The sequence below is a fragment of the Chroicocephalus ridibundus genome, chromosome 1 (assembly GCF_963924245.1).
Source record: "Chroicocephalus ridibundus chromosome 1, bChrRid1.1, whole genome shotgun sequence".
In the NCBI taxonomy this organism is placed as follows: domain Eukaryota; kingdom Metazoa; phylum Chordata; class Aves; order Charadriiformes; family Laridae; genus Chroicocephalus; species Chroicocephalus ridibundus.
Window position 1 is genome coordinate 83,930,989 of NC_086284.1, and position 26,018 is coordinate 83,957,006.

A 26,018-nucleotide genomic window follows, 5' to 3' on the forward strand; every position below is an offset into this window, starting at 1 on the left:
ATGAAATAAAAGATAATGTGTGTGTTACTGTTTCACGGAATTTCATGGAATTTTTCAGAGTTGGAAGGGACCTCTAGAGATCATCTAGTCCAACTCCCCTGCTAAAGCAGGATTGCCTAGAGCACATGACTCAGGACTGCATCCAGGCGGGTCTTGAAAGTCTCCAGAGAAGGGGACTCCACAACCTCCCTGGGCAGCCTGTTCCAGTGCTCTGTCACCCTCACTGTTTCTTCTCTTCCTGCTTGTTCCCTGACGGGAACAAAAAGTACTCCAAAATTCATGTTCTTCTACACAAAGTAGCCCGTTCAGAGCTAAATTCACAAAACTGTCTGAAGTTGGGAAACTGTGTTTGCTTTTCAAAGTGATTGGTGCCTTTGTGTTGGCCAGTTTTGTCCTTTGCCTGGTGAGGTAAGCCCATGATTCCTGTTCCCAGTGAAAGATCACCCAGCACTGGGCTTTGCTGGTAGTGGTGGCACTGTTTCACATTGTATAAACATGAATGAAATGCTCACCAAAGCAGAGGTGGGACCAAGTGTGACACTTGTCAGATGAGTCATTTGGCCTTGCTTCAGCTTGCCTGTGGTTGATGAGACAACTGATGGACTTTACAGTGCAGCCTTATGCTAAGCAGGTAACAGTCAGTCTTCCTCCAGTACCGTGGGATCTTGTTTGGTGCCCAGATGCTGGGAAGCTAAGGAAAAAGCCATTTTTTTTCCAGTCCCTGAGACGACTTCACCTGGGCAGGGGTGAGTCCAGTCTGAGACCCAGGTACCTTTCTCCTCTGGTGATCTTGAGTTTTTAGCTCCTCACCTGTTGATCCTCAGGACAACACTTTACCAAGATCAAAATCTGTACCAAAACCCACAGCAGATGAAGTGGGACTGGCTCATTGCTTTCCAGGACTTTGGGTTTATGGGGGAACTGAGGGACTGCATCTCAGCCGTCCTCTCTTTTGTACTCTCCTATGGGGAGTATTAGGAGGCAGAGAGCAGCTGCGTCATTTTTTATAGATGCTGATAAATCAAGAAAAATCAGTGTTGTTCACATGTGACAAATGCAAAAATGCAGTAAGATCGGTTCTGTCCTCTAGAGAAACCTTATTTGCTACAGAATAAGCATTTGCTCTTCAATATATTTATTTGAAAATTCTTTCTGGAAACTAGATAGTTATTTTTCCATTCAGTGAAGTAGAACAAAACCCCACCTTTTAGATTGAAGGCAAGAGAGGAGTGTGAAATGACTAAAACAAAGTTATAGAAATAAACTACCTTGCAGCAGACCATAGTTTATTAAAATAAACCTTCTACTGAATTGCATTAAAATATCTTGTTTTTAATTTCTCATGCAAAATTGCTTATAATTCAGTGATTTGTTCCACTTATACCTCTAAAACATTTTTTCAGAATTAATGTTGTATAAGTCTTTTTTACCCCAAACACTTTATTATTTCTTCATTTTCCACATTTTATAAGATTTTTTTAAAGTAACCGCTAATTTTGCATGTGTGCTATAAAGCCTTAAAGATGGCAGTTCAGAACTTGTAAAACTGTGAAATGTTTAGCGTTTATCTGAAGAAAAGAAGCACTCATCCCTAGACATCTGAAGAATCTTGACCTGGGGTCAAGCATATTTTAATCAAGATAAACATGAATAATAGTAATAGTAGTTATTATTTTTTCTTGTTCTGGGTCCAAGGGTATATAGCTAGTGGCTAAACAGCTTACACACACTATTACTTTTTGTTGCCAGCATCGTGGCTTTCCTGAGAGGATACAGTGTTTGGGAAATGCAGTAATATATCCTATATCTGATTTATGTTTTTGTGTGTGTATATATATATATATTTTTACATATATTTGTATATATACAGAAAGCGTGGCATTTGTTTGAGGAAGTTGACTATAAAACTAACTTATTACAAAACCTTGTTTGGCCTATAAATGAACAGCAGCACTTTGCTCATCCGCTGTCTCGTATTTAATCTGTATTACGTGGCTTGTTCCATTCTGTTCCATTTATTTTATAAAAGTACTTTGGGCTGTGTTATTTGGTATATACAGAGTAATGCAAGCTGTTTTAAAAGTGTGTATCTAAGGGTAGAGATTAAAACTTTATTAGATACTATAATCCTTTGCATTTGCAGTAAGGCTGTATTGAGAAATAAGGAGTAGATTTTTTTTGTTTAACCTCAGTACTTTTATTACCCAACACCTGCGAGCAGACACATGAAAACTCTGTTTTCATTATAGATTGCTCAAAGGCATTTTACAGAACAGCAGAGAGTATTCTTTATCTGCTTGTTCCCCTGTTTAGCATATACGTGGTAAAGCCTTGTAGGAAAAAGTAATCAATCAGATTTATAAATTAGTCACTTTTTAATTTGGTATGCAACAGATTTTTGCAATATAAGCTTTGGGTTTTGCCAAGGAAAATAATTATTTCTTTACAATGCTCATGTGTGCATCTAGGTAAGACCATAAGTACAACTTTGCTGCTCAGACCAGAAGTCTGTCCAGCCCATCTGCTCGCACCTGACGCTGGCCAGTGGCCAGCAGTAGATGCTTAGGGAAAGAGTCAAAGAAAACTTGGCTGGCCAACCTGGTAATAAAAGCTTTAACGTAGAAAAGATGGGGGAGATTCCTCAACAATCGAAGTGGTGGACATGGCAGGCATACCAGGGGCCTGGGGTGATGGGAGCAGAAAGGCCCTGGCAGTCTACAGCACTGAATCAACAACAGGGCTGAAGTGGAGTCAGCTGAAGTGTAGGCATGTAAAAAAGAAAGTGCCTGTGGGACAGCCCTTTCATGGAAAGCTCTCATGCCCTGAACTGGGCTCAAGTGACTCTCTAAAAATGCCCCCCCACTAATTCCCTCAGCATGGGAAACAAACAGGAGGAATGTGTGTGTATGTGTGTGCAGTTAGAGGGCTATAACCTGACTGGTGTCACGGAGATATGTTGGGATAGCTCACATAACTGCAGTGCTGCAGGCGAGGAAGGGGACTTGTCCTTCATGTGAAACAGCAGCTGGGAAGAAAGGAGCTCGGCTGTGGGGGTGGGGGTGTGCGCCAGCTTAGAGCTTGTGAGTCAGGATTGCTAGGTAAACCAACATTGGTGATGCTGTAGTGAGTGTCTGCTGTAGGCCACCTCATCAGGAAGAAGTAGATGACCTTCAGACAACCAGAGGTAGCCTCACATTCACATGCACTGGTCCTCATGGGGGATGTGAAACACCTTGATACCTGCTGGTGTGCAACATGAAGTAACAGTTTTGTGGCACAGGTGATCAGGGAGTGAACAAGAGGACATGCTTTGCTGGTTGTCATACTTACAAAGAAAGAAAGGCCAGTTAGGGATGTGAAGGTCAGGAAGAGCCTTGACTGCAGGGACCGTGAGATGGTGGAGCTCGGGAGCCTGAAGGGAGGGAGCTGGGCAAGAAATGGCATCACAGCCTTAGACTTCAGGTAAGCAGGCTTTGGCCTGTTTAGGGATTTGCTTGGAAGAATCGGATGCTATCCCATGGCCCTGGAGAGAACAGCAGTCCAAGAAAGCTGGTTGATCTTCAAGGATCACCTTCTCCAAGCTCTGATTTGATTCATCCCAACAAGTAGGCAGCCTGCATGGAGGTGAATAAGGAGCTCTGGACTAAACTCAGACATAAAAAAGGAATATACAAGAGCTGGAAGCAGGGACAGGTGATCCAGAAAGGGTAAGAGACACTATCCAATTGTGCAGGGTTGGGCCAGGAAAGCCAAAGTCCACCTGGAGTTGAATCTGGCTAGGGATTGGAAGGGCAACAAGAAGTGTTTTTTGAAAGTGCACCAGCAGTAAAAGAAAGACTAAGGAAAATGTGGGCCCACTACTAAATGCTACAGGGCCACTGCTGACAGAGGACACGGGAAGGACCGAGGTACTCAATGTCTTCTTCGGCACAGTCTTTTCTAGTAAGGATGGCCTTTAGGAATCCCAGGCCCCTGAGACCAGTGGGAAAGTCTGGAGCAAAGGTGCTAAGTGGGGGATGATCAGGTTAGGCAACGCTTAAACTTGGATGTAAATACGTCCATGGGGCCTGATAGTTTGCACCCATGCGTGCTGAGGGAACTGGCTTATGTCATTGTGAGGCCATTTGGTTGTCTTTGGAAGATCATGGGAACTGGGGAAGGTTCCTGACAGTAAGAGGAAAACAAATGTCACTCCTGTCTTCCAGAAGGGCAAGGAGGAGAATCTGGGGAACTACAGGCTGGTCAGCCTCACCTTGATCCTAGGGAAAGGTGATGGAGCAACTAATCCTGGAAATCATTCCCACAGACAAAGGACAAGAAGGTGATCCAGAATAGTCAGCATGGATTTATGGAGGGGAAATCATGCTTAACCAACCTGACAGCCATCTACAATGATGTGACTGGCTTGATGAGTGGAGAGCAGCGGATGTTGTTTACTTTGACTTTAGTGAGGCTTTTGACAATCTCTTGTAACATCCTTATAGACAAGCAGATGAAGTAAGGGTTAGATAAGTGAGGAGGATGGAAAAATGGCCGATACCGAGTCCAGTATTGTATAACATCCGCATTAATGACCTGGAGGGTGAGGCAGGGTGCACTCTCAGCAAGTTTGCAGAAGATAAAAAAACCTGGGAGGAGTAGTTGATACACTAGTTGGGTGTCATAGAGGGACCTTGACAGACTGGAGAAATGGGCAGACGGGAACCTCCTGAAGTTCAAGAGGCAGAAAATGCAAGGTCCTGGATGTGGACAACCCTATGCACCGGTACAGGCTGGGGGCTGACCAACTGGAAAGCTGCTTGGCAGAAGAGGACCCAGGGATCCTGCTGAACACCAAGATGACAATAAGGCAGGAAGGTGCTCTCATGTCAAAGGCCAACAGCATCTGGGGCTGCATTATGACCAATATTGCCAGCAGGTCAAGGGAGGTGATTCTTCCTCTCTGCTCAGCACTGGTGAGGCCACATCGAGAACAATGGGTCTGGTTCAGGGCTCCCCAGTACAAGAGAGACATGGACGTACTGGAGTGAGTCCAGTGCAGGACCACAAAGATGATTAAGAGACTGATGTATGAGGAGAGGCTGAGAGAGCTGTGACTCTTCAGCCTGGAGAAGAGAAGGCTAATGGGGATCTTATCAATAGGTATAAATACCTGATGGGAGGCAATGAAGAAGAGGAACCCAGGCAGGGAAAGAGGAAATGGGCACAAATTAAAGCACATAGAATTCCATCCAAACACAAGAAAAAACTTATTTTCTGTGAAGGTGATCAAACACTGGAACAGGTTGCCTAGAGAGGTTGGGAAATCTTCACCCTCAGAGGTATTCAGAACCCAGCTGGACACTGTCCTGGACAACCTGCTACAGGTTACCCGGCTTGAGAAGGAGGTTGGACGGGATGATCTTAAAAAGTCCTTTGCAGCTTCAATTACTCTGCGATTCTGTAACTTCTCTGATACATTTTCCCATCTTCCAGCAGCCTGTTAGTGTGAGGCTTCCTGTGCAGAAGTTGTATCTAAAGGATGTGTTTGCATTTTGACCAGAAATTGGTTGGCTGTTGTTAAGTGTATTTAAAGGGTCTTGTTTATAGATCTTTCTACACATGATACTTCTACTGATGTTGCATGTAGAATGAGACACAGGATGATGGTAGACTTAATGCCCCAAAACTTCTGTTACTGAAGCTTTCATTGCTCTTATCAATTAATTTGCACTACAGCTACCACAGACTTTGTCAAGAAGATCCTATTGTTGTAGACAATGTTGAGTTGGAAGCCCATGTAAATTAAGCAGTACTGCATGATGTTTCCAGGGACAAGAACTTGACGGCGCCTTACAGACAAATTGTTAGAATGGTCCTTGGTGTGCTTTTGCATGTGCCACTTAACACGTTCCCAAATAAATCCTGGCCATAGGCTGGGATTTGGCATGGGCTGTGGTCTCTCCCCACAAGGTTTTTTGGACACAGCACCTTCTGTTGTGGACATTAAGAGAATAACTACAGTGAGAACTACAGCGCAGTAATAATGTTGGCACAGGCTGTTCTGTGCTGCTTGCTCTCCGTGCCAGCAAACAGCCTCTGGCATAATTAATTTATTAGTATTGCCATAGTGACAGAAATGTTCTCAGGCCAATATTGCTTGCATATTATTTGGAAATACATAACAGGGAGGTGGGGGATACTGGGAGTCTTTTAGTCCATTTCCAGAAAAAGACTGGTTATCTGTTGAGAAATACCTGGGCAATGAAAAATGTGTAAGTACTTGGAGAACACTTCTGTCTTAGTTAAGCTCCATTTTCAGTTTTCACTATATGTGAATATCCATTTTTGTCAGTAATCCAGCTGGCTGAAGCTATTTTTTGCCAAAGGAGAGTTTCTGTTTCCTAGAGAATCCATGTTAAAGAAATTATTTCCTTTCAAGGCCTGATAACGGATACTTTAAACACATGCTGTGTAAACTTGAAAAGTTGCACTATATTGTCGTTGGATCTTACAAAGTGTGTCGTGTGTAATGTTATTACTGAACTGCTTTTGAGGCTTTGCACTGGTTAAAAATTGCATGGCAGCCCACAGCCACTGTGGCCATCCACAAAGGTGGTGCCTGTCAATACCTACTTTGGTGTCATACCTCCTGACAGGGGTAGGTATACTTAAAGGAGAGATTTATCATCTGAATGGCAGAGAGAGACAGTGAGTGGTTTGTTCTCAAGCTTGATTTATGTGCCATTGTATCTTGCTTGGCACCTTATTGTTGTAATGAATTATTCCTTTAAAGCTGCTTAGAAGACCTTAGAAATTCCTTTAAGACACACGGGCATGTGTGGGCTCTGTATTTAGTCTCACAATTAGTTAGTTATACCATATGTCTGTTAAACATGAGCAAATCTGCAGGACTCTTCTGTGGAAATTAACCCTTGTCATTGAGGCAGAAAATGCCTTCTGGTTACTTATCAATTGTATTAAAGAGGGGATCCAAAATATGGCTGTCTGCTTTTGATTGTTGTGAGCAAGGTTGTGGCATTTTGCACTTTTGGTATGTGAAAGTAACCAAATCATTTGTAGCACCACAGGTTGCAAAGCAAAGGGGTGTAGAAGCTTCATCCATCCAGAAGCTTCAAAGGGAAGCTTCATTTGCTTTCCGTATATGATTTATCATGATCTGTAGCTGACTTACTGAACAGAGCAGCCAAGCAATACTTTCCAGCTGATACGTTCCGATATTTATGGTTGAATTTAATCTGATCTAAGATAAGGCAGGATAAGCCTATATCCAGTATATTATCTGGTATCCAGTACATTAAAAACAGTGAGTCAGAAAAAGCCCTCCCTGAGAAACAGTGAATAAATTTGTGCTGGTAGTGTTTTTCTAACTGTGATGGGTTTAGAAATAGAAGTCAGGCAGAGGTAGTGTCTTTTACTGGGGCGACAGAGGTAGTTTGGAAAAAACAAAACAAAACCAAAAACATGCTTTTGGACAACAGGATTTTCTGGTTAAAAGCTTGCCTGTTTTTCCAGCTTCATAAACTGCTCTAATAACTTGTTATTAGGCAAACTGGTACTCAAAGGATTTTTTGTGTGCCTAGAAGCTTATCTTTTTTCATTTGCTGCTGTTCTTACAAAAGATACCATTCCTGCCTAAATAAATAGGTACAATATAGCCTTGCTGTGAAGCAGCGTGCGTTCCAGTATACCTGCAGCTTGGTTAGAGGGTGATGAATTTGTTACAGGCAATGTCATTCTTTATAGAGCATCCATAAAGAGATTTGTTCGTAAGGATCTGAGCACTCCCCAGAAGCGCATTAGGCGATGGCTGTTGGACTTTGGGTCTGTCTTCCTATGTACTGGCTCAGGGGACAGGAGCGCACTGGGGAGTGTGCTGCTGGGGTTGCCACTGATGCAGATGAGCTTTGTTCCTTGAGCTGGCTGGACTGGGAACCCATTTCATCATTCAGATGAAGACAAAAATCATTTTAGAGGTTTCCACCAGTTGAAGACAGAGGTGAGTCGGAAGCTGCTTGTCTTGCATCTTCTCCTCGGTGGATGTGCTTCACCACGACTTGAGGACCTAGTTCCCAGTCACTGAGATCTCAGCGCTAATTTGAAAAGACTCTGAGAGCTTGCTGCTAGATCCAAGGACATCAAACACTTGCCATACCAGCCTTACTGCTCAGGCTTGGAGGACACCATTCACTGTGGGATCAAACTCTACATGCAGCACCCAGGCCTTCAAACCGATGATGGCAGCCCTCAGGGGAGCCGTCTACCTCGTCGTCTCCTGGCCAGCTGGATTTAAACACTGGCATGGTGCTCTGAACTCATCAGCATGAGTTCATTCTGTCCTGCAGGACCACTGCAATACAGTCTGTCTGATGACGGTGTAATTGAGAAATGTCACAGCAGGTGACAATGAGAGCAGCACGTTGGATCGTCATTTGCTGTTTATGGCCTGTGTGGACACCACGAAATAAGTCTTCTCTATATTCTTCTAAGACTGTACATAATTTGGGATGGAGGTAATTTTCTTTCCTGAGATCAGATCATTTGTTTGTGATATCACTTTTTTTGGCACAGAAACATGTACCTCAACACTTAGCTCTTACTTGTATCAAAGTTGAGCTTTCAGAGTCTGGTCCAAAATTAGGAAGGACAAAACGCTGTATGAAACCTTGTTGTTTTCCAGTCCAAGCATGGAGTGTACTTACACAAGATAATTAGTATGCAAAAAAAATCTTTTTTTTGCATATAATAAAACCTTTTGTTTTTTCTTTTTTTAAAATATAGAGTTCTATGGAATGGAGGACAGCACTTTACCGTATTTAGTAAATATTGCTCGTGTTGTTTTGTGCACAATCCACCAGCATCATCCATATGACAATAATTATACAAAATAAGCTTTATTAACTATTTCACATTTATATGATGGGTCTCCTTGCTTTAGTAGACTCATTTGCTTTGAAGTTGCTTCTGATCAATCATTAGCTATTCCCATATCTATGCCTACTAAAGAATTCTGGTTTTATGTTTTAAAGGACATGTCTTTCTGGCCCAAACCCCAGCCATTTTATTTCTTTAGTTTCACAGTTTTTATAGTACAGTCTGTCATCTAATTTAATATTTATCAGTAGTAATAACTGACTGCCAGGGTATTTTCAACATTAATTCCGGGTGTCTGTGCACTGGATAGTCCTGCATTCAGAATTACTAAGCAGACCAGGCAGGCAGACACTTTGGCTGTAACTTGTTTGCTCATTTATATACAGAAGAATGGAGATGAATAGCTAATTTTGCTGCAGAGAGTTGTCTGCTCTGAATCCCAAATGCTCCCATGTTTTCTAACTCCAAGAGCCTGATCAAACCACTGTGGCAGCTGTCCACGGGTAAAAGGGATTCATTGTTCCAAACTTCCTTTTCTTTCTCCCCACCACCCCAACTTTCAGTAAAAGAGAATCTTGAACCATGATTTGGAAAGCAAATTAAATACTTCCAGCATGGCTGACTTAAATTTCTTCAAAGGATTACACTGGAAGCGTAGCCTTGCCTGAAGAACCAGAAAGGAAAGCTCATGCAACAGCAAAGGAAGGCAAGCACCAGCAGAGAACCTGGAGGGGCAGATTTTCCTGACCGGATTATGACGCGGTGTTTCTCTCTAAGGGATTGATTTGACCCTAACAGCATGTAAAACGCAGGTTTATGCCCAGCTGTTCAATACGGAAGCTGCATTGCTGCCTCAATTTAACAAAAGCTGTGCAAAATGGGAATGAGAACCCAGTCTTCTCATTGCCCTTAGTTGCAGCTATGAGGAGATCTAAGAGGGAGAGACAGGTTTTATTCTTGCAGAAAGCGTTCGGTTTGTGCTCATGTTTTATTTCATCTGGCAACAAGTACGCAGCTTTAGGATTGGATTAGTGACAGCTTTTCCTCCAAGGATCTGGGCTCTACTGTAGAAGATTTCCCAAGCAGCCATGAGAAAAGAGGATGCCGGTGGCTGTACACTGGAATCTGTACACAGGGGCAGTACCTGGGCTTGAGTGTGCTGGAGTTATTAGATCCCTTTAAAGTTAGAAGTTATTTTGGTCTTGTTACAGTGAGTTTACAGTGTCTCACCTGTATTTTAGTGGGAAATGTCCTTTCAGTGTGACCAGAAGTACAGGGAATGCAGGTTGATCGAGCACACTGAAGACAGCAGCGTTTGATGGATAGTGAGATAATAACCATTTCCAAGGCCTCCCGATGTTTCTCTGCTTCCCACAAACACCGCCTTTGTCTTGCCTGGGCTGAGTTTCACTCAGGTGTTACTATAAGTCAGGCTGCAGTGGACTCAGAAAGGAATTAAACGTTGATTGATGTTTCCACTAAGCTGTAAGAAAGCATCCTGGTAGGAGAAGAAAAAGTTATTTTTTTGTCACTCTCTGGGAGGAGGCTGGAAGAAGGTTATGGAAGTTATGGAGATTTCTAGACAGTTTTCCTTGTAATCTTTCCTGTTCTGAGAGTCTGTAATGTCACGGGTATAACGTGGAGTGTTCCCAGGAGTCCAGAAGTTTGTGCATTTCCTCTTGGCAGTAGAGGCACTTTTCCCATGCTACACACAATTAAAAGGAGTCGAGGGGTTTGCTGATGAGTGGCTTCTCCTCTGATTTCACCTCTACCAACTCTCCTTTCCTTCCCATTCCTCCTTCTGTTGCATGGTTTGATTGTTAAAAAAGTCACCCCAGACTTGGTGTGCTCATATTCCTTGGGGTTTTTTTCCTCTCCCATCATTCTTCAAAGATTGTATATATGGCCTATGGTTTGCTTGGTGCTTGGGTTTTGGAAAACTATAACGGTCAGACATAATGTCCTCTGAATTGCTGATGCTTTAATGGATCTTATTTTTTCCAAACCAGAGAATAACTTGTAAACCATGTTTTACAAGGCTATCGGTCTGATTGAAAATGTTAAAACTTTTCCAGCATCAGTTCCGTATGTTTACAGAGATTTTGATAAAACAGTGAGTAGGTTACTTATCCATCACTGGAGAAGACTTGTTGTTTTCTCTTGACAGATGTTTTAATTAGTTTTAGGAAACGGTAGAGTGAGCTTTGCCTTTTTTAGTTCCAGTTGTTTTAAACCAATTGTAAGAATGTATGACTCCTGTTTCAAAACGGGACTTGGAGAGTAATTTTATTTCCGGATGTGATAGATGTTTTCTCTCCTGCCCCCAAATGTGAATTGTATAGGTTTTGAAGTTAAACTGCTTGTCAGAACTGAGTAAAACTTCCCTAATTAATCTGAGTTCTTGATTTCTGGAATAATAACAATTTGATTTGCATATTTTGTTAAATAAAAATGCTATATGATTAAATGATGAAAATTGGTTCCATTTATAGACTAGAGTATATGTGATCTAAAAATACAAAGGTTGGTTATCTGAGTAAGTAAAGACGTGAAGGAGTGTTTTTCTTTTGAGGAATACGTGCTTCCTACATATGCTGACCTCTTAGTCTATTAAAAAAAGGGTCTACTAAATGTCCAACAAATTATTTCCTACTTTCACTTTGTAGGCTGTGACATGACGAAGAAGTGCCTGGTTTCTGGAGATGTCAGCAAAGATATTATATGTGTGTGTCTGTGTATGTACATTTGTGGTGTTTCATGTACCAAAGGTGACGGAGGCGATGACCACTGTGAAGTCGGTGTGGTTTGGTGGGAAGGTGTTGGCTAGCAGGAGCTGCGGGGGGATGGCAGAGCACAGGGACACATCCCCAGAGTTAGGGCTCAGGGTAGCACGGAGGCATTAAGACCTCCAGCTGGTGGCTGAACTCTGAAAATAGGGGATGTCGTTCTGGGCTGGGGTCAGCGTTGCCCTGGAGCTCCTGGTCGTACAGATGCTCTAGCGGAAGGGTCCATCAGAGGCGGCAGGCTTAGAGCAGATCTTCTGGCCATGCATGATTTAAAGTGCTGCTTGGAAATACTGGGGGCTGGATTCCCGTTTCAGCCAAAGTGCGTTAGACTGCTCTGACATTGCCTTATATGCCACGTAAATTAAAATACAGGCCTCCAGTCCCTCTGGAGCAGCAGACCTAAGACATCAGGTTTGGCTCAGCTTTTCATTCCTTGGTGCAAATGCTCTTTACTTTTATAGCAGACATTTAAACCCAAAGTTCAGTATGCTTTGTGTGGACACTAACATGAGGCCACAGTATATACGGTAAAATGTCGAGGGTTTAACTGATATAATTGTGCAGAGGTTTCCCTCTTTTGCTCTGCCATGCAGTTTAAATTCTGCCCTATGTTTTAAAGGCCACTATGGTTCAGTGATGTTATGTGAAAATTAAAGTGCTTTGGGCCAGGAAGTGTGATCTAACTATAAAACATTATTATAGAATATCCTGCTTAATTGAGACATAGTAAATTGGGGACTTCTTCACTGGAACGTTTCCTACAAAATTGATTTATCCTGATGGTAGAGACTGCAGCTTAATGGGGGATACTATTGGCCTAAATTTAGCTACTGCTATGTAGTCAGAGCATGTCACGAATGATGTTTTAACAAGTGTGTATTTCAGCACTCTGTTATTTTCTGTTCTATTTTGGTTTTGAGGGTTTTTTTTTTTTTAAAAAAAAAAAAAAACAAACAAACAAAAAAACCAAAGAAAAAAAAACAAAAAACAAAAAAAAGCCTTGCTGAATATAATATGGCCACCCAGTAGTGCTCCTTTCTTTAACCCTGAACCCCGGAGCAGCCTGAGCCTGAAGGTGATCGGCACTTACAAGGTAAACCTATTTACATTCACTGCCAATGGTTCAAATCTATCCTCGTTCTTAAGTTTAAGAAGATAAGAAATGAACATATTTCAGAACATTAGGGCTCATTTTCAATTTTGAGCTGTTCTGGGAATCCGAACAGTGTGTGTACAGCAAGAGCAACTACTACAGTAGGCTGAAAATATGTGAAGGAGCAGTGACCAAGATTTGGTTTTAATTGTACTTGCCTGTCTGAAAGTCTGAGCCTCTAAAGTCTTCGTTTCAGTACTGTATTTAAAGTTAGAAATGCACCAGTGTTGTTTTTCATAAAACAAAAATCATTATTAAAAGATACTTTTTGTACATTTTCAGTTCTGAAACTTTGAAGGCCTTTAATTATGTTTTTTATGAGATTGGGCTTTGCAAAGTTTATCGTCTTTAAGATTTCAGAAGAGAGTGCTATGTTTGTGGCTTAACCAAAAAGACAAACCATCTGTAGCATTGTTCTAAACTGTGACATAACAATCGTCATAGTTCAGAATTAACTGAAAACTATAAGTCTGATAGAAGTTAATGATAAATATAGAAGTTTACAATAAATTCTCCCTGATACGCGGGAGGGGCAGCTCTTCTAGACCGCTGGAGCTGTTGCAGGTGTCAGTAACCGTGGCCGCGGTTGTGCTCTGTATGTATGCTCCTGTCAGATCTGATGGGGCTGGTTGTGACAATAACTCTCTCTCTTTCGATGCCCTCCATGGAGATTAAAGGGAAAAGTGAGCTCTCAAGACCTCGCAGAATTGCTATTGCAGAATTGTTATTTTCATAAATGTCTCAAAGATGTTAATTGGAGTTCAAAGGTGAAGCTTGTAGAACTTAATCATCTATCACTAGAATTAATTTTTAGAAAGTTCGGACATTAAGCATGTTTATGCCACTTAACTGTCTCACATTCTCTGTTAAGAGTTTATTACATGTATAAAGACAGCATTTTTTGTACGATTGTGACAATTATAATGCGATGATAATTAAACTTGAGTTTTACGTGCTCTTTTTAAAATGCAAAAAGGCTGTATTAAAATCTTCATATTTCTGCCTCATCAAAATTAAATGCCTATTTAGGAACCTTGTAAAGCTCTACTGTATTATTTACAATAGGAAAAAGAGAAATACAGTATGTGCTGCATATGTTGCAGAAGAAATTTCATTCCTTAATTCAGTCATTTTGTTACATATTTCTCAAAATGGTAAATTTGTCTTAAAAAATATTTGTGGTAGGTGAAGAATAGTAGAAGAGCAACATGCAGTATTAAAAGAAAAAATATCTCCAAATAGCTTTCTTCTCTGGTTTTATCATTTTGTTCTGCTGATGAGACACTGGTCTGTGACTGTTGCTATGTAGACAAGAGTTACCCAGCTCGCTCTGCCTATTCATTTCTTGTTTTATTTCGGAAGTCGCAAAGGTTTGTTTTTCTCAGTGTCTTAAACTTCACAGGAGCTTCACCTAAAATTATGATTCCTGTTAGAAACTCCTGAAGCGAACAAAAAGTTTGGCTGTGTTGGCAGATTACATAATAAACTTTTATATTAAGCCGCATCAATAATCTTGTATATATTTGGTAGATTAGTAATGTTTCTAAAGTTGGGTTAGACATTGGCTAATTATTAACGGGCTCAATAAATTCCTGTGTTTTGCATGTAGGACTCTGTGATCAGTATTTGTTATTGTGTTGTACTGGCTCAGCCACTGCTGTGGGACAAAGCATCCCAGCTTCACCTGGGCATACACCCTTCTCCTTTTCGAGTGCCTAACATAACATTTTCTTTCGCTTTCTTGCACTTTGAAATCAGAGTGTTTCACTAAAACCCATGACCTTCATTCCATGGTGTCTGAACTCCCTTTCTGGCACATTTTGTTTGCCTGCCTTGTTAAGAGCCTCCCCTGTCTGTTTACAGTGAATTGGGACTTCTCGAGATGAACAGGGAGATTTGATGTGCTGATCAGCCTGGCTGCAACTTCCATTATCATTTTCTTTTTATTTTATTTTATTTTTTTTTTCAAGGTTACTGTAAATGACACTTGTGTTTGACTTTTTTCTTTACCTGTAAGTAGAGGGTGTCTGTCTGAATACGCTTCCCTAGAGCAGCTATCAACCCAGTTTAACCCCAAGGACTCTGTTTTGAAATGTCGAATACTGCCTTTTAGCTCCTTTACCTTTTGAGGAAGCTTGCTGGCAGTTAGAAATGCAAGGAGGTAATGTTCTTGTACATCATTACGATGCATACTGTCTTTAATAATATTTATATAAATACCGTCAAACATAACGGATTTGTAGTAGAGCATTTTTTTTTGTATATAGGTAAGTGGAAATTACCCACAGGCTTTAGCAAAAGCCTTTTGGATGTAATGAAGCTGAAATATGATCACCAGCACCTCTAATTTTGAGGTATATAAAATACCCTGTGGTTACTGGAAGTGCTCTCACTTAGAAAGGTTAGCAACTTACTTTGAAATGAAATAGTAGGCCCAGAAAAATCATTCAGCCGTGTTGTGCTAAAGTAGAGTGAATAATCATTGGAAAAAAAAAAAAAAAAGATCAAACATACCTGATTTTTTTTTCTTCTTTCTATATCCCAAGTTTAATTTTCGCATGACAGCTCTATCTGTCAGCCTCACCTCCCATCAGTGCAATCTGTCATTCTGGATTATTTCAATTAAGTTCTTTCTCATTTTGCATTTGCTGAGGAGTCGTAATGGCATGCTCCCAAATCAGCAGTCAAGAAGAGTAATCCTCTCTGTTTGCGTGTTGTTAAAAGAAAGGGGAAAGAAAGAGATGGTTTCTCTTTTCCCCTCTCTCCTGCAAGCCTTCTCCAGAGTCATTACAGAATTATAATGTTTGCTTTGAAGACTGACGGTGAAGGCTCACTTACAGAACACGAAGGGTTGATTTTAGGGCTTTTATGAGTTATTATGAAAACCTTTTAAAGTCATTCTGTACACCGTGGTTGCTTGTAGATGGGTTTCACTTTATGTAAACGCACTTCTGTTGGCTGGCCGGAGAAGGAAAAGCTTTTCCTCGCACTCATTGCTTCAGTGCAGCAGTTGTACCTCTTTGTAAAAGCACAGCACCTTTCTAGGCTTCCCTGTGCTTAAGTCTCCAGGGAAGAGAATTGATGCCCGACATGGGAAACTGGAGACAGCTTATTGTACTGACGTACAGCTTGCTTCTCCATGTGCCCCTGAACCCGGAGAAACTCACATTTCTAATTGAGTTTTTAACTGGGTTCCTGCCCTTTGCTGAAGTCAGTTCTCCAACCTGCTTCCGAGTGCTGACAGCTGTACCCACCAGAATGATATAGTAGTTTATATCCCTGAAACTTTAAATATGTGATTGTGGATAAACTAGGCAACTGCAGTTACTGAGTACCCACTTTGTATATGCTAACCTGTATGCTGCTGCTTCCACCTGATTGCTGCTTTCAGCTGATGTTTAGTTTTCACCTGAGAAAAGCTCTGTTTTGCTGAAGGGATGATAGGTGAAACGCGGGGTTGATGAAGGGCTGGCTTTGGTTCAGGAGCCCTCCAATGCAAACTGTGGAAAGGAAGGAAATCAGTAAATAATTCAGAGCCCTTTGGGGACCTGCGCATCCATTCGATTGCTGAAGGAATGAGGAAGATTAAGTTCAAAAGAAACAAATGTGGCTTAGTTCTCTTGTAAGTGCTTATCGCCATATGCTCATAACTGTACTGAGCTACCAGGAGTTAGGCAGATACAGAGATGCTGAAGCAGGGGCCTTAGTATTTCAGCTAGTTTGTTCATGCTAAACCCAGCTGCACCAAGGGGGTTACAATGGGCATGTTAAATCTGGATTCTGCCGTCTTACCATGTTATCAGGGTACCCACACTCAGCGTTTACAGAGAATGACACATGCCTCCAGCATTGCACCAGACCAGATTTTTTTTAGTCAGGAGCTTTCCTTATCTAATCAGCACCTCAGAAGTTATTGCCATGTGTTTCTCCTCCCCCTTTCTTTTTTTTTTTTTTTAAACATTTCATTTGGACAAATCGTTGATGTTGAGTTGGAGATGGCACCTCCTTTTCCTCGCTGGATGAGAAACACTGGTGGCCCTCAGCCTAGATCCCTGCTGTTTGCTGCAGAGCTCGGCCAGGCAGGAGCCGACAGGTCGCTGTTGGTGGGGTTAGCATGAAACCTCTCTAAAGCAGGATAAATAGGAATTGTTCGTTCTGTTTCCCAGAGGACCTTTTGGGCCCAAATGAATTTATTGCGTACTTGCAGTTTAGTAATCTTCTTTTTTTCCCTTGCCATGTCTTTAGTTGCAACAGTGTTTATTGATGTGTGTATAGAAGGTAACGAAAAGCTACATTTCAATTCATCTTTAAAGCCCCCAATGTAGTTCACCATTCTAAATGGAGCTGCTCAGATCACATAAAGAAAAATGCCTTTTGTGGGGAAAAAGACAAGGTGTACTTCAGATCCTACCCCAGTAAATGTGAGAAATTCCTGCTTTGGAGGAGAGCTAGTAATTCTGATTTCTAACAAAAACAACTCACGTGATTTCCTTCTTGAAGGACCTGGGCCAGGCAGGTGGCCGAACACCCTGCCTCCCTGAGCTGTACCACCAGCCTGTGCTGCACATGTGAGAGCCAACTTGCTGAAAGGCTCCTTCCAGGAAGGAAATGGCAGTGACTTGGTGGGATCCTAAATCTCTATTCCAGGAAAAGGCAAGGCCCAGTTGGTGGTGTGTTTGGGACCCTTGGAGTAACCTGCTGATGTTCGTCCCAGCGTTTTCTGCTGCCTTGCTCCCTCCGATGGTGAGGTTGCCCTGTGCCCATGCAGCCCCAGCACAGGGTTTGCCCTGGAATCGCATGTGGGAGGCAGTTGGCTCTTCATTCACAGTCTAGTACATATGAATAATTTGTGAGCTTCCTTTAGTTATGAAAACCTGCTCAAGCCAGTGAGTTGGCCACTGAATCTTCTTCCACATACAGGCTTCCAAACCCGGGAGCATCTCCGCTGAAGCCAGCGTCATCCTGGTGGGAAAAGGTTGCCAGGAAAAAATACTGGATGCAGAAATGCCATTCAGAACAGTGTGTAGCAGCATAATTGCACATTAAGGGGCGGCGGGGGGGGAGCTGTCAGCACGCATTGTGTGCCATATGTGTACGGGTGCAGTTAAGACATAGTCATCGTCAGTGCACCAGTGTTGGCTGTGCGCTTCAGGCAGTAAGGAAGGCAGAGGCTGGCATCACGCTCTGCTTACGCAGGAGGCAATTCCAGCATTCAGGTGGCCGGTGTTGCTGGGAGCTCGTATTTTCTTCCTTTGGGAGAGATTCTCCTTTGAGATTTTATTTCGAACGTAGTCAAGCCTTGAAAACCAAATTATTTTTTTTCCCTTTTATTGTCCTGTAACTTATCTTGTGATATTCATAGCTCCTCTCTGCGGGGTCCCTTCATGTCTTTCCTTCCCTTCCTCTGTGGCCCTTTCTTTGCCATGGCCAATTTTCAACGACGTGCTTCTATGCAATTGCTGCTATTTGGCTGGTGTCTGAAAAGCCCCATCTCAATACAGCAGGCAGGAAACTCAATGTTCATCATACACAGAGCTCCAAAAATGCTTGTGGCCATCCTGAGAGAAAGAAAATAAAAAGGAAACCTCTCTGGCAATATATAGATACAAAATTCAAACCAAACCACTGCGAGTCTGTAGCTGGTACTTGAGGCTTATTTCCACGGGATCTTTGTAGGATTCAAGTCTAGAAAGAAGAAATTGGTTCTGTTTTACCTCAAACCAGGACAGTTTTCTTCACAATATATAGCATTTGTACACAATATATGCAGATTGCAGAAGCGTTCACATATTACGCATGTAATATTCTCAATACGAGGGTACTAATTGTCATTGTATAGTACACTTCCGGCGTATTTCTCCCCGTGCCTGCCTGAAGCTGAGCATAAATCTTTTTATTCCTCTAAATTTGTATTCATGTCAGTTTTATTCACTGTGATTTTGCTTCATTTTTTCTTGCTTTAGATTGCACATCATGCCCGGCAGTGGAGGAAGAGTGGATTTTCAAATTTTTTACGTGTCAGATTTCCCTGCATCCAATTTTATCAAAAAGCTGTCACCAACTTCTTCTGAAACCAGCAAACCTTTTTCTTTCTAATTACATTTTTACCATATGTTCATCCAGATGGCATATGCCAAACATTTTCTAGGGTGCTATAAAATGACCTGACTTTAGCGGATTTAACTGCTGAAGAAGCTTATGAAAAAAATAGAATTGACACCGGGGCAGAAAAATAGTCCTAGAAAGAAAGAAAAAAAAAAAATCTGATAAATCTTCCCAGCTATATTTTGTGCCTGTGATACTGAATTCTCAACATACACACCTGCATGAAAATAGTGAAAATGTAGAGAATATTTTATGGAAGTGTTAAAAGTTGCCTCCTTTTTGAACAGCTGAAAATAAAACTTTTCTGTGTTGAATATGTCTAAAAAGAACTCTGGAGCTGTGAGCGATTCTCTGGTTTGCTGCAAAATGGAGCAAAAAAGAGTTTGTCAAGCAACCAGATTCTCTGTAAAAGCAGCAATTTTACTTCGCAATGTAATGACTCTTTGGGCACTTTTTTTTGTGAAATGTCATTTCCAAGTAGAAAACAGAGACGGTTGATGCATGATTTTGACACTTGTGTCCTAGTTCTTAATAATTCTTGTGGGATTTCTTGGAGAAAATAAATTAACTTGAGGTATACTGAGAGGTGCCAGGAACTTGAGGAGAGAAGGAAGGAAGGAAGATTATTTTTCATATTTAGCTACTAGTTAAGATAAATAAATGAAGGGCAGTTTTTCGTCTTTTGGAGAGTTTGCATGTTTGTTCTCACCTATGACAGTTTCCTTTTAACTGTCATCGTTTTTTTGGTAGTCTTTCCAGATTATCAAGAGGAAAAGTATAAAATACCCTCATGTTGTTACCGATTTCCATATGGCTTCTCGAGTCTCAAGCCATTTTACTTAGAGGTAATTCCTGAAGATAGGTGATAAAGTAAGAATCAAATCTACTTTCTTTTGCTGCTGCAGTAGCTTCTACCACTTCCAGTTGCAAAGGAAATTTTGAGCGCACAACCCGAGACTCAATAGAGTATCAACCAATGTGTAGTTTCAGGGCAGGATGGGCAGAATCTCCTGGTTTCAGAGGTTCAGATGGACAATTGTAAATGAAGGTTTGTTTGGTGTCCTCAACTTGCATGGGTCTTTTTGAAAACCACAGCTGCAATCAACAAAGCAGATCCTCCGCCTTCTCAGAGTTAATGAGACAGGATTTTAACAGTGCTCAACAATTTGAAGTGGTTTTGTTATTTCTGAATTAAACCTTTCATAAAAAGTCCTTATCTCCATCCTCCTCGCCCACTTTCACTCATCAGCCCATGAGTGGTTTGACATTTCCACAGGCTCTTCTCTGTCATTGACCAGGATTACACCTGCTGTGTCTCAAGTCAAAACAGAGTCTATTTTGTAGTTAAATCAATCTGTATACCAGAGACATTGTGACTATTTAAAAGCTAAGGATTAAAACCCTCAAAACTGAGAATTGGTGTTAACCTTTGAAGTAAATGAAACAAGCTGTAATAGGGAAACACAAAATGAAACACCAAAAATGCGGCCTGTCTCCACACTGTCATGATATGATGCAACAGCCATTTGATTATGGTTACGTTTTTTATAGTGTTTGTGGGCGTGCAGCTGCATTAAACTCACCTTGAGGTGTCACCTTTTCTGCTCTTTTTTTGGCTGTCATAACAGAATGGAGCTAAATTTGTTCGGGTGCCTTTGTTACATATTTCCAAAATAATGCTTATCATAACCAGGGTCGCTGGATTCATGCCGTAGTTTTCAGTTTCTTAGGAGAGTTGGACTCGTAAGCGTTTTCCTGTGGAAATGCAAACTCCTGCATACCAAATTTGAGCCTGCTGAGGACAGGCTTTTCTTAGCTGCCATAGACAAACCTCTCAGAATTAGCCCACTAATCCCTAACTGTCAGGGAATGACACGTCAAAATCCAAAGGCTGAAAAAGCATTGTGCTCGGATACTTTGCTTTTAATTACTAATATGCATTATTAAATCAAGCTCTCCTTTTAATTACAGTCTTTGTTTAGATATTCCTTGGGTTATTCAGCATGTAGTTTGAATGAGGAAAATACTAAGAAGGTTTCCATAGGAAGTATTACCAAGTTAATCATTATGAAGCTAATGATCTGAAGATTCAAAGTGCCAGCTTCAAGCCATACCTCCGAGTTTCCCGAGCATGAATTCAGGCATGCACTTGTTACATCTGGCTCCCCATAACGTCCTGGGCAGCTGAATTGTGTTTGCACGTGCTGGCTGCCTTGTCGCAGCTGGTTACTGTTCCCCGAGTCACTCTTCTTTCCTAGTTTTCTTCCTCCTTCACTCGCTGCAGGCCCCTTTGGGGATGAGTGCGCACAGCAATCTTATGCCACCCTGCCATGCCTCCATTCTGCTCCGTGTGTCGGTGCATGCACACTCAGATGCCTTCTCTTTCGTTCGCCCTGTTGCCCTCTTACCACAGAGAGCTTTTGAGCACGAGTACTTGGAATTACACTTCCATGATTCTCCATAGCTGGTGGTTTACCTCTTGGAAGAGGCTGGTATATAAAAATCTCCATTGAAGAAATTCTCTAACAATTACTCTCCTTAATAATGGCATCTTTCTCACGCTGTTCACGATAAGAGTACATCAGAGAAGACAGCCTTTTGTAAAGCAGAGACTCATCTCAGTCATTGAAAATAGTAGGAAATAAGTATCTCTTTTTGAAAAGGTGATCCAAGGGCAGCTTGTGTTTGTGAGTCTGGAAAGAACAGCTCATACTTAAAATCCTAGCCTTTTTCCTTTTCTTCCATTTTTCCTTCTGAAAAATAAATATTTAGGTATAATCTAGGCACAGTACCATCTAAACACATTTTTTACTATGTTTGAAGCAAATTGGAAGTTGGCAGTGTTGGAGTTATTCTTATGTTTCACTGTTTTAAGTGATGCTCTGTGTAAGATTCCCCAAGGTGGCTGTTTTGAGTCCAAGTTTATTAGATTCTGGTTTAGAACTCTTAGCATAGTTATTCTTCAGGAGTCAATATTTTCCATGAGATGGAGATCAAAGATCTCCAATTAATGCAAAAATTCAAATTAGTGTTGAACTATGGTACTACAACTGGCATCTCAATAATGGACTAGCCACAGGAGGAAGCCGCTTTGTCAACGTACATCACACGAAGCTTTGAGTATTCATCTAATCTCTTCTGGGATCATATTCATATATCTTGCTGCTCTCTTGAAATACGCTTCCAACGTACTGAATGATACAAGAATATCTGATGCAGCAAGCTGTGGAAGCGTGAGATGCTGAGTCTTTTTAGTTGATGTAGTTGAAGGTGGATAGCCTTAAAAATCAATAAAACCTGCTGCGCCACTCAGAATCATGATGGACTGTTCCTCGCTGATCCTCTGGCTTAGACTTTGAATAAGTGATGCTGTGCTGCTGCAGATTCCCAGCACAAGCCCCTGCAATGGCTGGAGCGAGGCATCCACGAGCAGAGCTGCTCATTTGAGCATATCTCTATGTCTGCTCTTGGAATCTGTTATCATCTGAAGTGTAGCTGTTAGTGGGGTTTTTCAGGGGTTGTTTTGTGGTGGTTTTTTTCTTCCTGATTTAGTTTTCAAGGCAGACTACACAAGTACTTGAAGAGAGAGGATGTACAATGGCAGGAAAGTAGTTCTCAAAGGCTCGAGCGGTATTTTCAAGTTGCTTGTAAATACGGCATTTCCTCCTTGGAGATCGCGTCAGCTTGTAGTGCCCCAATTACAAAAATGGAAACAGCTATTAGGAAGAAATGATTAAATAGAATGTTTTAACTTTGTGGGAAGTTTGGTAAGGCTGTCACCTAAGCGAGGTGACAAATGCAGAGTTTTGTATTCTCTACCAAAGCAAAGTTCACCAGTTGAAATAGACAGTTTATGGAATACTGGTGACAACTCAGAAAGTATCCTATTTAAAAGACAAAATGTTTGGATACCTAGAAGCTCAAATTATAATAGGCATTGATGGGGAGAAACGGGGCTGGGAGGTCTTGAAAATAGATTTCATAAAGAGCCTGCATAAAACTCTCTGGATTTTCTAACAGTTCTTTTGACTAAACATACTAGAAAAATATCTAAAATTAATTTAAAAATACTGGAGGAACAGGAGTAGTATGAAGTGTTAGATGTGGTGCCATACCTAGTGAAAGAAAATATATTTTCTTTGCTGACTTCACCTGATGTAGATACTAGGAGAGCACAGAGATATTCTCTTTCTCTCTCCTATTTGTACAAGGAAGTAGCTTCTGCTACCTGTGATGCATTAAAAGCCTGCATGTTGCTCTTAGGCAGACTGAATCTAGTGATAGGAATAGAGAGTTTCTTTGAAGAAAAGCCCTAGAAAAACCCAGTCACAGGAATAAACTCCCGCTGAGAGTTTACTGAGATTTTGCTGCTTTTCTGTGTATCAGTAATAGAAGCCGACCATGGAGAGAATAGAAATTGATGTCATGCCCAAGGTGTATGTGTTGGGGAAGGATCAGAGAAGTTTTTGCATGTCATTGATGCTGAAAAGAGATCTCCAAATGATGCCTTTCTCCTTACGCACCACCTGTCTGGAGTTCTTCCAGGAACTGTATTTGAAGGTGGAAAAGGGACCGGAGGTGAAAGCAACAATTCTGGTCGTGTGGGATGTCCCCTAACTCTCGTGTTATAACATGGGATATGTAAGATTATCAAGGATATGGGAAAATGACTTGGTTTTTGTATTGTTAATTATTTATGAGGAGACCGCCTTTCAAACTGATGATACTACCAACTGCTGTAGGGATATCTGCCTCTCTGATGTCCTTTGCGGCGTTCTTAGTTTGGGCACTGGGCCGTTACTTTTCTCTGCGCAGGAGCCTGTGCCCTCCCTGCAGACGGGGCTGGGACTTGGCTCCATTTGTCTACTGCATTTATCCACCGACAGCTGGAATTAGTTCAGCACCTGCAGGTTTACAGTCTCTTGAAGATAAAAAAAAGAGTTAACTCTTGGCCAGGCAGCTTTAAACAAATACTATCTGAGCTCTGTCAAGACTGCAGTAACCTGATGCCATGAGCTGTAGTCTGTCTTTATGCTACGCTGACCTGGTGTTGCTTGTCTGCAATGGTGACTAGGTTTCCTGAAGCACATGAGTTCAGTTAATGGCATTTGGAAGGGTATGACACTGGAGTGGTCTGTTTGTCTAATCGGCACTGGGAATTGGTAGCTGTGACTCAGCGGAGAGCTCCAGGCATTAGGTGGGAAACACAAAGGATGTTCCAGTTCAGTCTGCGTACAGCATCAGTCACATTTCAGTGCTTATTAATGTTAATTTAGAAGTCTCTATGCTTTTAAACCATGACCTCTTTCATGGATATGTGGTGTTGGATAGCTTTCATCCTTTTGATTTTCTGCTTGAAAAATCAAGATCTTTCCCTCCAGCTGTGAGAATTTTTTCTTCTAGGTACAATAAGTAAGCTTCATCGTAACACTGTAGCTGAACGTAAAGTATTTTAGTAATTGCTGATAAATATATTTTCTTAATTTCTTTTTTTTTCTTTTTTTTTTTGCCCTGCAACAGTTTGGAGGGACTTGGGAGAATTTACCCGAGTAGTAAATATAGAGCTGTTACCTGTGCCTTAGGTGGTCTGAGGGGACACAGCTCGGTAACTTGCTTAATATTTTAGAAAACCAAATTTAAATGTGTGTCCTCTCTTCTTGCAAAAGGTTGGCAGACTCTTAATTGTTACGTTTTACATTATGAGTAGGTCACTCTATTATTTTTCCCTTCCAAAAAATGAAGGATGAAAAATTCAAGCACGGATGACAAAGACGAGCAAGAATGGCAATGTTGGGTTATTTTTCTGTCATATATGGGGTATGATTAAATGTGTGCTGTCAAAGAGAGACCTCTTTGTAGGTTGATACTATTGATTAGTATTTGAAACCTGCGAGCAGCATTATTACTTTATGTATAAGAAAATCTAATAGAAAATTATTAAGTTGATGTTTTAGTTCCTATAGTGAGAACGCTTCAGGTATTCATCTCATATCGTTGCAGAAATTGTTTGGCTCAAGTAGGTACCACAAAATCATGTTTTAATGATTTTTTTCCTTTTTCCATCTTTTATTTTTTTTCACAGTCACATGACACAATCAGCCACATTTGAAGACCCTCGAATAGACAGCTGCCAAATAACCCCTCCAGCCCCTCGGAAAGTGGAAATGAGGAGGGATCCTGTGCTAGGATTTGGGTTTGTGGCTGGTAGTGAAAAGCCAGTTGTTGTACGCTCAGTAACACCAGGTATGTTTTCCCCACCTGACCCCAGAAGCAAACTTGGACTTAATCTCTGAGATGAACTAGAGTTACAAATTTGAGTACTGTTAAAATATTCAGGCAGACAAAGTAATTGCAAGGAGTAGGTAGGATTTTAAGCCAGTAGTTTCCCTCCTTGCACTCACTTTTGAACGTTATGTAAATGCATTAGCAAAAAGCCAGTTTTAGGTTATTGCTCTGAGCCATTAGTATTGTTTGCCTGAAAAAAGTTGACCCACTTCATTCAAGGAAAGAAGGTCTCCTCCCTGTTATGTTTATATTGGTTTGATGTCACCTTCATTGCCATTGAATCAGTGTTTTCAAAAGTTGCGAAATTAAAACTTGCATATTTTTCATTCTTTTTATCATCAGCTTCCCAAGGAGAACTAGGTTTCTAACTACAATACTTGGTTCTAGCTATAATATTTGGTTTTGAAAAAGAGGATGTTATTTCTGGCCTTTTTTTTTTTTTTTTTTTTAATGGATACTTCTGTTTAACTATGTGCAAAAAGCCAGGTCAAAATAGATGCCTAAACGTCTTACCTGAAGTGAAAATTAATGAGTTTTGTGGTATTTTTGAACTTGTGGGGGACCAGACCTGAGACTAATCAGTCTCCTGAATAGCGGGCTCCTATTCCCTATGCTTAAAAGTTCACTTGTTACGTAAAATTGCCTTGGAGCCAAGGGCAGAGATTTGACTTTGCTCTTGTTCAATATGTTCTCCAGAACCCCCGCAGAGAGCAGAGGAGAGGCAAAATCGACTTTATGAAGTTCTGATCTCATTTACCCACGTGTGTGCATTGATTATATTTGTATTTCTTTCAGATGAAGCGAGCAGCGTAACT

The 26,018-nt window shown here is 41.2% G+C and overlaps 1 protein-coding gene across 8 annotated transcripts in view; it reads left to right on the top strand.

Annotated features, from left to right (window-relative positions):
• Window positions 1-26,018, top strand: part of FRMPD4 (FERM and PDZ domain containing 4) — a 411,398-nt gene that overhangs the window by 317,581 nt on the left and 67,799 nt on the right. For all 8 annotated transcript variants that reach the window (XM_063341700.1, XM_063341639.1, XM_063341649.1 and 5 more), the window contains one exon: window positions 25,001-25,161. In XM_063341700.1, coding sequence (XP_063197770.1) covers window positions 25,001-25,161 — 161 coding nt within the window. The remainder of the gene's footprint in view (window positions 1-25,000; window positions 25,162-26,018) is intronic.